The 14883-nt window shown below is 47.0% G+C and overlaps 1 protein-coding gene across 1 annotated transcript; it reads right to left on the bottom strand.

The window, feature by feature from the left end:
• Positions 1–594: 594 nt before the first annotated feature.
• tek (TEK tyrosine kinase, endothelial) lies at positions 595–13532 on the bottom strand. Its single transcript, XM_067258504.1, has 24 exons — positions 13335–13532; positions 8577–8870; positions 7889–7999; positions 7556–7708; positions 7277–7408; positions 6969–7106; positions 6745–6870; positions 6510–6655; positions 6253–6397; positions 5925–6083; positions 5313–5447; positions 4691–4984; positions 4442–4539; positions 4078–4336; positions 3659–3819; positions 3362–3572; positions 2976–3086; positions 2680–2870; positions 2394–2507; positions 2163–2233; positions 1995–2035; positions 1784–1880; positions 1101–1200; positions 595–1005 (listed from the first exon to the last, which is right to left on the bottom strand). Exons 1-24 carry the CDS (start codon positions 13426–13428, stop codon positions 931–933), a joined length of 3456 nt encoding a protein of 1151 aa, XP_067114605.1. The 5' UTR covers positions 13429–13532; the 3' UTR covers positions 595–930.
• Between the last annotated feature and the right edge of the window lie 1351 nt (positions 13533–14883).

Here is a 14883-nt window from a genome sequence, read left to right as displayed (position 1 = left end):
CATGTCCATGATCGGCTTGGTGTGTTTCGGCCTCTTGTGCATTGTCAAGGGGGTGTCCTTCGGCTTCTTCAACTGGTGGTACATCCTGGGCGCCGCGTGCCTCGTGGCGGCCGCCTTCGCCTCCTTCCGCGTCTACGAGGTGTGTGTGATCATGGCCCAGAGGGAGATCGTTGAGGGCCAGCCCTGTGGCCCAGGACCCTGATGAGGACAGCTTCATGCGGGAGGCGATATTCGCCCACCACCCCCTCAGGAGACCGGGCTTCGGCCAACAATGAAACTGTGACACAGTGATCCCCCCCCCCCCCCCCCCTAAAACTGTTGGGGAGCGTTTGGCATTTGTTTTTTCTTTCCAGCTCACCGCTATGTGAAATGTATCCTAGAACGATGACAGTTATATTTTCTTTGTCTTTTTAGTCGATTGACTTTTGTGAGTAGATCCTCACAAACGGATACTCCTACTATGGCTGTTGATTGTACTTAGGATAATGTTGAATCTTAACCTGCATTTAGAGTCTTATCAGCCAACAGGCTGCATCTACTGTACACACAATGTGAAACAATCACAAGTACTACTCATAAAAAAATATATTTTACAAAAAACCTTTATTAGTTTACAAGTACACCTTTTTAGTATTGGTTTGATACATTTCTGAAGAGTATTTACAGTTGACAGGTACTATAAAAGGCAGTGAAAGCAATTCTGAGATACTGTAACAGCAACAGCCAATCACGACATAATCAGTATCACCAAACACCATTTGTATGTACAGCAAAGTGAAAATACGGTGCTCTCTTCCGCACTTAAGTTGGAGTACACAATATGTGCAACATGCCAGTCCACCAATCCCTTTGTGAAGGATTGCTCAAACCATGTATGTGATAACCACAACTTGGAGCGCTGTCCTGTCCCTCCGGCACAGCCCTCCCAGATCATCCCGCTTCCTCGGCAGAGCAGTCGATACCGGCGTAGGTGAACTTCTCATACAGAGTGGTGTTGACATACATCTACAGACAGAGCACAGACACAACAGTGTGGCGTTAGGGTTAGGCACCCGAAGGAATCGGACCGAGGGACGAAACGGAAAGGAGGGGTCTCTTGCCTTTCTCTCCTCCAGCATCCTGTTGAGAGAGACCAGGATCTGGGCGAAGGAGGGCCTCTCGTAGGGCTTCTCCCTCCAGCACTGCCTCATCAGGTCGTACCTTCAGAGGTGGGCCACAGGTTAGATGAATGGGTTAGGATGGACAGCATGGTGGTCCGAGTCGGATTTATTTACTGCTGGTTTTGCTGTGCTCAGGGCATCCAACGACTGCTCCCGCCAAGACAAATAATAAGGTTTTATTATTGTTATTATTGAATTCACGTAATAGTATCCACTAATGCATGAACCTTGTTTACTGTCTGCATATGCAGTGTTTGAAATGGGTGGAGGCTAATGGGGGTGGGCCCCATCCACAATGTTTTTTGTTGGCCGGTAGGGTTTGATCGAATTTTCAGGAGTGAATATCAGGTAGGCTTATCTTCAGTTATTGTTCAACATGTTCAACTTCCAAACATCATGTTTCACAACATTAAAAAGTGAAAAAGAAACCGATGAGAGTCTTCTGAATTTGTACGGATGAAAGTTTAAGGGACGCGCCGAGGTCATTTCGAACACTATGCACATCCATACGCGTATCTGCACTGTATTGCTATTCTCCTTCGATTGACACCTCGACCGGCAGAGCCAGAACGGACGCAGCAGACTGTGTCAGTGCATCAGTGGATGTCTGTGGGAAAACGTACACTTCATCGTCACAGTTGAGGGGTTTCTCCAGACGGTAGCTCTGAGGGAGTTTCTCATACAGCTCAGCACAGGTCAGTCCACAGTATGGAGTACCTCCTGCGTAGGGTCAAACAGACACTGGCATGGGTTTACAAGGTCAACGCTTTTCTTTACCAACCGTAATCAACCAGTGGAAGTGTAATAGTGGAGTTGATGTCATTCGACACAGACCTAAACTGACTATCTCCCAGAGCAGTACACCAAATGACCACCTGGGGGATAAAGACAGAGGAATTGCATTTCGTATAAAAGGAGAATATTCCAGATTATATTGTGCATCTTGATGTGAGAATGATCTAGTAGGGTTATTAGACTGTAGAGGAAAGAGTCGATGCTCACACGTCACTGTTGGTGGTGTAAACGCTGTAGTTTAGTGATTCTATTGCCATCCATCTGACAGGCAATCTGCCCTGTGGAGAGCACATATTAAAGAAAAACATTGGTCAAGTCTGAAATAATACTGACCCACAACTCTGATTCACACAGTCAATTTTTAAAGCCGGTCTCGCTTCCAATGGCTTCCTACAATAACATTCAGTAGGCTACATTCCCAGACTCACACCGACTTACCATGGTCTTTTTCACGTACACCTCTTGTCCCCTGGAAAGACCAAAATCTGCTATTTTGGCCGCAAGATTTTCTCCAACAAGTATGTTTCTGGCAGCAAGATCTCTGTGAATGAACTGTAAGAAAGAAAGAAAGAAAGAAAGAAAGAAAGAAAGAAAGAAAGAAAGAAAGAAAGAAAGAACGAAAAAAAGAAAGAACGAAAGAACGAAAGACAAGATGTATATCTTTGATCAGTTCATCAACAGTTTGTGACACACACACACACATACACACATCTACTGTACGCACCTGTTTCTGGCTTAGGTAGTCCATTCCCCGGGCCACGTCTGCAGCAAAGTGCAGAAGCTGCTGGGAGGAGAGCGTCGAGGCGGTGCTGTTCGCGATGGCGAAGGCGGGGTCCGTCTCCAGAACGCGGCTCTTCCTCAGGAAGTCTAGCAGGTTGCCGTGGGGGGCATATTCTATCGCCAGGTAGAGGTAGCCTAGAGGGACAGTACAGAGCAATAGGTTCAAACTAAGACATCAGCTGGGGAGCTGAATGTTTGTTCATGGAGACATTTGCAGCACTGTTTTGAAGGTCACTGTACCTCTGTGTTCACAAGCTCCTAGTAGGTTGATGATGTTGGGATGGTTGCCAAGTTTACACAGCACTTCTAGCTCTCCAGCAAAGTCTCTGTGATCGTCTTTGGAGGCGTACTCTGCCAGACACACAAATCAGTGTCACAAATACTTGTTTACAGTTGTACAGTGCACACTAAATACTAGTGTAAATACTAAGTCAAGACAATAGAGTGAATAGCAGGACCAAAACATATTTTTCATGCAAAGACCTCCAAGGTCCCGACAGTGAAATAAACTGTTCAAATGAGAGTAATGCAAATGGAGGTCTCTGAAATAGTCTCTGAAAACCCCTTCAGCTCCCCCTCGAGCAGCAAATCCTTTTCTACTTCAAAGTGTTTGATCGACATTTTACCTTTCATCCGTTTGATGGCGGCATCCATCCTCAGCCCGTCCTTCTTGATGCGAGCTTTGAGCACCTGGCCAAAGTTGCCCTCTCCGATCACGTCCTGGAACTTGATATCGTTCCACTCCAGCGCCGGGTAGGCCAGGGTCGGTTCCGGGTTCTTCGGCTTCTTCGGCAGGTTTAGAGAACCGGAACTGAACTGGACCACCGGCTCCTCTCTCTACGGCGGGGAAAAAAAGAAACGTCTGAAAGCTGACAGCTTTGGTCCGTCGCTTCAATCGACATGTCGGTGGAAAGCCAACTCACCACGATGTTCTGGAAAGCCTGCACCATCCTCCTTTGAAAGGTGGCTCTCTTGAGCTGCAGGACGATGCAGAAGGCCAGCAGTATGGTGATGCAGGTCATCCCTGCCGATCCCAGGATGGCGAAGAAAAGCATGCTGCCCTCACCGCCAAACCCACTCAGTCCTAAGACGGAGGGAGAGAAAGAAGGAGGGAAGAGAGGAGGGAGAAGCGACTCTGAATGTTTGGGTTGTGAATTGTCACTTTACTTTACTTTACTCACTTTACTAGGGTCACTTTAAGGAAATGGACAGTGCCAAGTAGGGGGTGGAAAGTGCGTGTTTTTTAAGGTTCGTTGATGTGTAGCGCCAGCTCTCTGCGGCCAAAGGGGATTGTGAAACCTGAGGTGGTGGGTGGTGCAACCAAATAGTTGCGGTAGCTTACGAGAGTTCTCCCGCAGCGTCAGAGTCTTGATGGAAATCTGAGGTTTCTCTAAACTCTCTCCCATGTTGTTCCTGGACCAGACCTCCACCAGGTAAGGGGTATCTGGTCTCAACCCCCTCAGCTGGAACTGCGTGGCCTGGGGTTGGATTTGGGCCTGGAGTTGGGCCTGGAACTGGGACGGTTCCTGGTCCTGCTGCAAGGTAAGCTCAGCTAGCTGGCTGTAGTCTGCTAGCGCTGTGTCCTGGAACCTTATCAGCACCTACGGAATCACAATGGAGACAAAGTGAGCCTCAAGTGGCTCATTGACCATATCACTTTTACCCAGTGGAGTCGTTGTTTGGGATTCATCTGTGAATGTTTAAACCTTGGAGATGGAGTTCCCCTCAGCCAGGGCCCAGGCGATGATGGCAGATGTGTCGCTGATGTTGCAACTCATGATGTTGGACGGGGCCGGTGGCAACTCTGGACCGAACACGGGAGAGGAGGAACACTGTCTTAGCGGCAAGTTCATTGGTTTGAACGGTTTCACACTAAACAGTGAGCGGTAGAACTGGTCATTAGCAAAACATCTGGGAGACTCTGGGAGACTCCTCTCTCCCAGATGGTCTTGTACCGTTGCTGAGGGTCCACGCAGTGACAGGGAGGCTATGCCGGCCCACAGACATCGACATCGACATCACCCTCACTCGACACTCGTATTTGTGTTTGGGCCTCAAGTGAGTCAGCTCCAGACTCGTGGAGTTGGCCGGGGGGTGGTACTCCTTGATGTTCCCAGGCTCGGACATCTGGACACAGTTGACCAAGTAAGTCCAGTCTTCCTTTGCGGGCCCCTCCACCGCGTCCCAGGAGAGGTGGAGCGAAGTCTGACTGCCGGGGACCAGCTTGACCCCTGTGGGGAGAGGCAGGTCTGGAGGGAGGGAGAGGAGGTAGGGAGAGGAGGGAGGGAGGGAGGGAGGGAGGGAGGGAGGGAGGGAGGGAGGGAGGGAGGGAGGGAGGGAGGGAGGGAGGGAGGGAGGGAGGGAGGGAGGGAGGGAGGGAGGGAGGGATGAAATCATAGGAACGTCAGCCACCTTCAGTGGGCTGCTTGATTTAGTGAGGAGGCTCAGCCAGACCGAGTTCTTCTCTTTGTTCTCAGCTCAGGATCTTAAAGCCTATCAGGTTTCCGCACGGATGAATGTATCCATTCGGAAAGGCAGGATCAGAGGAAACTCTGTCCTGTCTGGGATGACCCTTACCAAGCATCTTGGTGGAGAAGTTGGCCTCAGGGCCTGGGAAGCCTGTTCCTCCAGCGCCGTGACGACTCAACTGGACAAACGTGGTGTACTGGGTCATGGGGGTCAGGTTCTCTATTTTCACAACTGGACCAATCACTGATGGAGACACGAACAGGAACAACCAAAGGCCCAATTAAAGACATGCACAAAAAAAACTAATGTTAATAGACACTCGAAAAAAAATAAAGGCCATGTTACATCATTTGTCTTACATGTACTTGTTCTACAGGATTCAGTGGTACAAGTCATAAAAGTCAGTGGTTTAGTCATAAAATGTTCTGCAATGAAAACAATTAACACTTGGAACATTTCTGGAACCAATTAAATTAGCTTCCAATGCACAAAAGCACTCCATGAGGAAATGACATCATGTTAATTGCTCAGTACAGTCATAAAAATAACTTAGAGTTTCAAAAAACATTTACAGAAGACGACAGGAATGTGAACTTGTTTCTTGAAACATTGACAATTTGAAAAATCTGGGAATCATCCTATCCATCCCAGGATCATCCAATAGTATGCCCAGAGGTTTGTACGAAGCGGATCAGAGATTTTCCAGAGACATGCAAGTACCTTTAACTGTCTCCCATGAGGATGCATTGACTTGCTTGTAGAGAACTTTGACAGCAGTGACTGGTCCATCCCCAGTAAAAGGTTCCTTGTTGACCAGCATGGTTAGATGATACGGTCCACTCCCATTCAACATGGGGGGGTTCTGCGGCTTGGGAGGCACTGAGAGACAGAAAAAAAGAAAAGACAGAGAGACAGAGAAAAAAGAAAAACACAATTCCAGTTACAGAACATTCTAGACAAGTCTAGACTGTGTGTGGGCCTAGAATAGACCAGAACAGAATAGACCTGGCCAGACTAGAACTTTTCTCGTGGATTTGGTGAGATTTACCTTTTACATGAATCATGAATTCCTTCTCTGCCTGTCCGGCCTGAGTTTTCACCTGGCAGATCCATCTTCCAGTGTCGCGCACCGTGATCTTGTCCACCTTAAAACTGGAGGTGGTCTGGACCTCCCCAGTGTCTGTGTCGATCGGCTGTGAAGACCAAACCATATTTCCATTCAAAAACCGAGTCCTTTTCGAAACATCCCATGCCTTTAATAAGCACAATGGGTGGCTTATACCGTATGACTTCAGCATGACTTACATATATGATGGTTTTGTCCGGTTTCAGAAGATGGATCTCCCCATGCAAAGGCACTGGCTGACCTGTAGCTGTACAGTTGGCAATGTACTCAATCCCAGAATTCAGCTCAGTGCTCATCAAGTGGCCGATCACAACAGGTGCCTCGTCTGTCGACAAGACCAAGTCAGTGTAGGTATACACTGGGACAGCCACCACAGTCGTGCGGCGATCAAAATCGAAGGCTCGCGGGCTTTACCTTTTCGTTCGCAGCGTGCGCCGTGTCGCCCCGGGCACACGCACCCCCGAAAGCGGTCACACTTGCCCTTGACCCCACACTCACATCTGAGCTTGCAGCCAGCACCATAGTACTGTGGCGGACAAGCTGCAAAACACATTCATTGTATTCATGACACTAACCTGGAAACACACACAGTTTAGCTAATTGTACCGTACACAAGCAGGTCATAGGGAAAACTGTACCTTCACTGCAGTTGAATCCTCTCCAGCCAGTGGCACAGGAACAGCCATACGGGTCTCTTTGACAGAACACCATGGAGCGACAGTAACCGTCTCGACACCACTCTTTACACGTCCTCCCAAACTTACCCTCGCCGCAAACTGTAAAACACGGCAGCTTGATCGGCGATATTACAGAGAAATACCACAAGGCCCAGTCGCTGAATCACGCGACAGAAACATTGACTGAACGAAAAGTCGGATTCCAATAGCTCACATTCCTGACAAAGATACGACGTGGGATTCAATCGATTTTTGCATGGAATATGTACCAGATTCACAAGTCCGCCCCATGAAGCCAGGTGGACAGATGCATTCTCCTGTGTCATCGTGACAGACACCTCCATTAGAGCACTCGGGACAGCGGTGCTCACAGACTGGGCCCCAGAGTCCTGCTTTGCATTCTTGGATTAAACAAAAAAAAAAACAGAAAAGAGATTGGTTTTCTCGAACCTTTGATAATACTTTGTAACTTTATTTTCCCGTTATGGCCTTCATTGTGATGAGTCTGTTGAGGTTACCAGGATCTCAATAAAGAGGAAGGAACTAACTTCTGACTATCAGCCTGGTGATGGCTGAGGTGGATTTGGCTCCAGCTATGGATCTTGCTGTGTAGAGCCCGGCGTTACTAGTGGTGACCCCTAACACAGGGTACTGGAGCAGGTCTGAGATCTCATCCTTGGGCACCGAGTGAATGAATGACCCTGGGACACACGCACACACAAACAACCCTTCACATGACTCACTCGTGTAGAGACACCATGTCATCATAGAGCAATTGCGAGTTACAACTTTCACTTCGGTTTCAGTGTTTTTTTTAGCGGCCATGTCATAGAAGAAGAAATCGCGAGGAATGCGAAGCGGTCGACGGCGCAGCCGCGTACCGTTCTTGTAGATGACGGCGTCCTCCGCGAAAACCTTCCTGCGGACGAACGAGATGTTGACGTTGTCTTCTACGCTGACCGTGATGGTCAGAGACTCTGGGAGGAATGCGGCTAAGATCGGATAAAAACAACAAGGCAGTCAGTGGTTTGCAGAGCAGAGCCAGCCCTGCCAACACACACACTCAAACACGCACACACACACAGACGCTGTACATGTACAGGCACACGCACACTGGCACACACAATGGTTCATGATTTCCTGTTAGATTTTGAGTCGGCGCTGTGTAATGTCCTTTAGACACAATAATGAATGAACCCCAATGCTACAGTTTCACTCCGGGATAGAGGCATGAGCAAACAAACACATTGGACAGGAAGTCAAAGCTAATTTCACGCCCCTCCATTTGCCCACAGTCTGTCCGACAGACTTTGTCAGTGGCTCATGAAGGAGTTGAAATACCAGGGTTGCCTGGCAACATTGAGTGTCAGAGTGGGTTATGGTCAACGACCACACATCATATGTTGATATACTTTTTATGTACCCCACATGCCATTGATTTTTGAAGTACAGTCAAGTACAGTCAGGAATCACTTCTGCCCATGTCAGAACGTTACTGCTGTCAACACCATGCTCCAACCCAAAAAGCAACGCAACGATCAGAGAAATACACATGCTGTATGCGCTTACCTTCATTCAACATCTTGTACGTGTAAATCTTCCCCCTGTCTGCATTTCGGCTTCTGCAGTAAAATTCTCCAAAGATGTCACTGCGCGTTCTCCAGGTGATCATGGAGGCGGCGTGATAGGCTGTATCCCGAGTGACAGGCATGATCTGGGGGTGTGTGAAGGGGAAGTCCCGCCCCATGCCCGGCGCGGTCCTGGGGGTCCAGTCACTGCTGACGCAGTGGAGGGACGAGTCTGCTGATGTCACCAGAGGGTCAGGGTTCACCAGGGTTAGGTCTGCCAGGTTCACGGTGTGACCTGCGAGAACCCCAGGTGACGCACGCGCAGACACACAAACAGACAGCGACACACAGACAGTGACACACAGACACACAAACAGACAGTGACACACAGACAGACAGTGACACACACACACACAGACACACAAACAGACACACAAACAGACAGTGACACACACACAGACACACAAACAGACAGTGACACACACACACAGCACGCAGATAAAGTGAGAGAGACAGAGGGGATGATAAGGAAAGGAGGGGTTCGGAAAAAAAAGACATTGGGAGAAGCTCGTTAATTATTGGACAATTATCTTTTTGTGCATTTCTACAGATAAATGATATGCATATATACAGTGTGTTCACTTCTCAACAGTGTAGAGTGGCTGCAACCTTATCTACAATATATCCACTAAATAAACCACGCTACTGAAACCTCTAATAGCCGACAGCATCTGCTATTCCCAGTTGTGTTCATCCCAGTGTGTTGGCTTGACAAGGAATCACATCACATTCACAGAGACCATGTCTGATTCATGCTCTGTGTTGATACATTGTATGGTTTCCCCCCATACAACTATGACAGTGCAGTGTTTGGTCTGACAGTCACATTATCTCATGCAAACCGAGAAAACACAAGACAGAGAGCCTTGACCATCCCTTCAAAAACAGCAGGCCCTCCATATCAAACCCCCATGAACACAACAGCAATGCATTTCCAAGGCCAATACTTCAAACAACCCTTGATTCGCGAATGAAAGTACAGCTGACTGTGGCCCTCCAAAAGGGTCCTGGTTGCTTTCCCCTCTTCTGGCGAGCGGGAGGGATGCGTGTGTCAGATGAGCGCCGGAGACTTCACACGTCTCTCTCTCTCTCTCTCTCTGCGGGGCTGTCGTCCAGGGGGTCGAGGCGAGCCGCGTAGCACAGCAGTGACCTCAGCTAGCAGCCCGCTACGGCTACACCGCGCCAGATCTCTTCCATATGTCTACTGTGGCCACCCCCCAGCCCGAACCTCTAGACCTCAGCAGTTATAAATCACTGACAGCTTAGATAAGACACCCAGTCAGCATGTCGGTCTGGCCTCAGAACCGTTTTGGTCCCTGGACATGGAATGTCTTTAAGAGGGTGTGGTTAAGTCCAGAACGAATCAAAATGTAAGTTCACAATGTGCAACACACTGATATGCTTCCTAACCCCATGGTGTTTTCAACTGGACTGCTCCCTTTTTGACTGACAGAAGCTGGGTCAAGCATACAATTAGGTCAGTACCACATCGTCACATGCAGCATATTGTGTTTCACAGACTTAAATGAATCTCGTATGCGCAGAGACTGCATGTTTGGCCAACAAATTGATTCTTTTATCGGATTCTATAGTAGCCAAGGGGCAAATTGGCTATAAGTCAATTGAATTCCGATAAGCAAGGTCTGTGAAATGAACTTTTATCAAATAAACATTCCACTGATTCCATTTTAGGTAGAGAATAAATCCGTGTATGGGTGTTGGGGAGCAGCGGGGTGTTCAACAGGGAGGAACCAACATACTGAACATATTAGGCATGAGAATACTGTAGGTACTGCATGTTGGAACTAATGATGATAGATGCGACGCTGTGCATAACGGCTCCAGCTGGTGATAGTTGACGAGATGCCATTCACACACACACACACACACAACACAAAACCAACAACCCCCCCACGGATGACTGTAAGTTATGAATCTCACTTCAGAGGGGATGGTAGACAGCGCAGAAAACAATCCAAATGCAGAGAATTGAACAACAGGAGCTTTACACAGAAAAAACTCCTTGATTTACTTCAAAGAGTGTTTTAAATACTTCACACGAGAGATAAACTATAATTGGAATGCCCCATATAAACCTTTGGACATGCAGCTATGTTATTGTGAACGTTTTCACATGTCCAGCCAAGTGATTGCATAAGGTTATTATCTTCAGTTTGCCAGTGGGAAGCCTCACCCCTCTATTGTTGAGGTAAGAATAGTACTGACAATGCAGGGAGTGACTTTATAAAGGGAAGTCACTCAGCAGACCCCCAAAAATGTAACAAAGCAAAATATTGTTTGTTTCCAAGTATCTTATGCGCATCCAAAAAATAAAATAAACACCAGTACTGCACAAAAGAACTTCAAAAAGCCAGACAGTAAAAGCTTTTTTCTCGCATTTTGAAACCCGAGTTTACATTGATATCTTGTTTTGTTGCTTTTAGGTTTCCATTATGTTACCATGTTTTATGTTCAATGAATGACTCAATTTACACGCACAAAAGGGTTACGCGCATTTGTGCCGCGTCCAACTGAAGCGCAAAAAGATTGAGGTTTGCATGTGTGTGCAGTCAGCATTTCTACAGGATAACAGCAAACAGTAACTGGTCTTGGCCAACAGCCTAGATGCAGACTAATTGTATTACAGAGACAGAGAAATGAAGCCTGGATAAATACTATGTGGAGTCACAGCAGTGAAATGACAACCCTGCTTCTGGGGCCTGTCTAATCAACAGTTCATGTCCCTCTCCAGAGAACCGTCACACCAGACCACTATCGCCATACAGTCAAATAAAACAAATATGTGTGTTTGTGAAGTCACTTGGTCATGTAATGTCCATGTCAGGGAGTTATGATGCTATTTAAAGGCAATGCAATCTGGTGGGGAAATCAAGTGCTTTGTTGGATAAACATTGCTGGATGATCTCTGAGCATGTACTTAACATGACTGTTTTTCTTTTCAGCTGTTTGTTTCATGAGACTAAGATCTGTTCTCAGATTGGGGCTGTATTTGTTTCATTTAAGTTCAAGGCAAAGATCTAAATGGCAGTCACAAGTGGCCTGGTCCAATATCCTAGCCTTGTTGGCACACCCCTAGACAGCAAGAATGACCCCCCCAAAATCTTGATTCCAAAAATGTACAGCCTTTCCTCCAAGTCCGTTTAGGTTGAAGTTAAAGATGAACAACTGTGAAGTTGTTGAGATTTTAAACCGAAGCTTTGAGATGGTGCCAGCCCTATTGGTCAGCCTTTGTGCACTGCATATTCAATTCTTTTATTTGACATTCACTGGAAATTCAGATGACTGTGCCTTTAAAGCCTCAATAGACCTGTCTGAGTGATGTATGGAGCCTGGTCTTATCTGAGAAGGAAGCCATAAAATACCTCGACTGATTTGTGTGGCTGTGAGGCTTACAAACATTGAGGATTGTTTTCCAAAAACAGATGAAAGTGAGAAGCAACTTTTATGCAGAGGAAACCGAAATGGGTTAGAGTGACACTTGAACAACATGTTCTTTCTGGAGGTCTTGGTGGTTCCCTAAGGGTCTCTGGTGGAGGAGATTGTGGGGAGGGGGGGGGGGGGGGGGGGGGGGGGGGAGACTAAGTGGGGTCGAGATGTAACTCTTCCACCAGAGCAAGGTCCTGTCTCAGCTGAGAAGTTCCAGACAGCACTATGTGGTTTGAAGTTTAGTGACTTGTTAAGTGAAATAAATCTGACCGAGGTAAAAGCGCACAGATGCTTCACAAACAGACACAAAACATGAAAGTACTAGATAGAAATATCGCAATGCTGTACGTATTTTGTAAAGATAGCCACAGTAAAGCGTTGAGTCTTTGAAGTAAGGACCTTTTTAATGTACAAATGTCTGATGCCTGATCATGTCTGGCATGTTTTGACTTAATCTTTATCTATTTTTGTGGAGTCGGCAACATCAACAAGGAGGTAATGAGCTAATCTGTGTGAGGAGAATGAGGGTGTGTACCGACATGAGGAGGAAACTTCTGGAGGTACCAACCCATATCTAAATAATTTTGGGGTCTTTTCACTGTTGAATGATTCTAATAGCAATCATGTCCCCCATTCAGTCTGAATAATAAGAGCTACAGGGTAATTCAACAGGTTACATTATATTGTTTATGAAGTGTATGTGCTTTAATGTGCTTTAACTACGCTTTGATACAAAACTATACTGAAGATATTTCTACTGGTGTCTACATGCCACAACATTTATGGCAATCTGTTTCTAATCTAGCAGAGTGCCACATTCACATGTATTTGTCACGAATGACAAATGACTAAATGTAAATGACTAAATTACTAAATGTAAATGTAAATGTCACTAGGAGGACATACTTGTGTACAGAAATTAACTTGGGATTGTGTTTTGTGTTGGAATTGTGGAATTATGTTGGAGTTGTGTGCCATTAATTGATATTCAGTGTATTAAAAGCAAATACATAAAAAATACACTAGCTTCACATGAACGTAAATTCACAAACTTCCAACCAAAATCACGTAACTATAGTATAAAAGATAAACAACATTTATTCAGCTCCACCGCTCCTCCTGCCAATACTGACATGACAGATCTGGACTAAGAATGAATGATACATGACCAAAGCCTTAGTAGACTAAATCCAATGGACCAGGTCTAGTCCTCATGGTACCGCTTGAGAGACAAAAATCAACAAATCCCTACCTGGAGTGAGCCAGTAGACCAGGCCCAGGGAGAGCGCTAGGAGACCCCTCATGGTCCCCCAGCTCCAGGCTGGAAGACAGGCCAGTCCGTACATCCACAGAGCGCCTCCGAGCAGAGGGGAACGCAGGCGAGAGCAACAAACCCAAACCCCGGAGGGTGTCAGAGAAGCGCACCAAGGCACATCTCTCCACACACAGGTCCAAACTGCTAATGCTCTCCCTCCCTTTCTTTCCCCTTCCCTATCCTTCCTTTCCCTGCCTTCGACCTCCCCCCCTCCCCCGCCCTCTCCCTAGACCCTTCAGCCCCCCACCCCCTCCTCTCTCCCTCTCTCTCTCTCCCTCTCTCTCCCCCTCTCTCTCTCTCCCTCTCTCTCTCTCTCCCTCTCTCTCCCTCTCTCTCTCCCTCTCTCTTTCCCTCTATCTCTCCCTCTCTCTCTCCCTCGCTCTTTCCCTCTCTCTCTCCCTCTCTCTCTCCCTCTCTCTCTCTGTGCTGTCCAGGCACAGGGAGTAGGAGTTCCTCTTCCTGTTTCCTGTCCATGTGAGGATGGGAAAGGCCTAACCAGAACAATGTCGGACATTAACTACACCCTCTATAAGCACTACAGGGAGGACCCCCCTCCCCCAGACAGAACTTGAAGAAGACGCCTATTAAAATAAGCAGTGTCCTTCATAGATCAAACAGCATCTGATAATGGGATTTACACACGTTATCTAACTACTTATATACACAACTTCATTACACTTGACTATATACACTAGAACAGACCAGCCTATGGAGATGTTAGTCTTTCATAACTTTATATGCTTTAGCATTACTTCCTTGTGTGTTTTCTGAAATTAAGTTTCATTATAAAGTACTCAGTGTGCTTTACAAATGGCTATTCAACGATACCTTCATGTTGGACTTGGTTATTTGACCAGCAAACGTCCAAGTAGTCCTCCCTTCTAGACCCCAACATTGAAGATATGTACTGAACTCGTTTAAATATTTGATTTATTCCTCCCGGTGTTTGGAGCATTTTGACGTGTGCCAACTGTGTAACTAAGATTATTACTCCGCTTTCCTCCCTCTGGAGGTTTCAAATCTGAAGTTCAGTTTGAGGCTCTCTAAACTCCCTCCGTGTTAAGGGGTGCCGGGGGCCCATTCCAAATGAACTGGCTTCACTAAGGAAGTACTAAATACTGGGAGTCCGCGTCATATAAATCACAAACAATTAATGGAGGAAATCAGAATTATACAGGGAGCTTAAGGAGGACAACTGGCCGACGGAACAAGGAAGAAGGGAGCTCAACTCAGCACATTGTTATGACTTAAGGGACCCGTTCGCGGCGATGTGGGATTCCGAAATTCCCAATATGTAAATCACCCAGCGTCCAACTCTGAAAACAGGTGTGCATGTGTGAGTCGGGTTCTCTGGGACGAGGGCTGGGGGGGGGCTAAACTGTGAAGACACAGCTATGCTGTTATGCACAACCCATTTCGCAAGCGCGGCTCCTCCGGGAGCGAGCAGCAGGTTTTCGCGGAGCAGTGATGTCATGGCCCGGAGTGA

Source organism: Osmerus mordax, chromosome 20 (genome assembly GCF_038355195.1).
Source record: "Osmerus mordax isolate fOsmMor3 chromosome 20, fOsmMor3.pri, whole genome shotgun sequence".
In the NCBI taxonomy this organism is placed as follows: domain Eukaryota; kingdom Metazoa; phylum Chordata; class Actinopteri; order Osmeriformes; family Osmeridae; genus Osmerus; species Osmerus mordax.
The sequence above is the reverse complement of the archived record's forward strand: the minus strand, read 5'-3'. Positions and strand labels throughout refer to the sequence as shown.

Excerpts from the sequence above, each read along its gene's own strand:
- tek (XM_067258504.1), bottom strand. The coding sequence starts at position 13,428 with ATGTACGGACTGGCCTGTCTTCCAGCCTGGAGCTGGGGGACCATGAGG. Across the intron at positions 1,881-1,994 it reads CTGGGAGATAGTCAGTTTAG|GAGGTACTCCATACTGTGGA; the intron begins GTCTGTGTCGAA and ends GACCCTACGCAG. Across the intron at positions 1,201-1,783 it reads CTCAACTGTGACGATGAAGT|GTACGACCTGATGAGGCAGT; the intron begins GTACGTTTTCCC and ends CCACCTCTGAAG.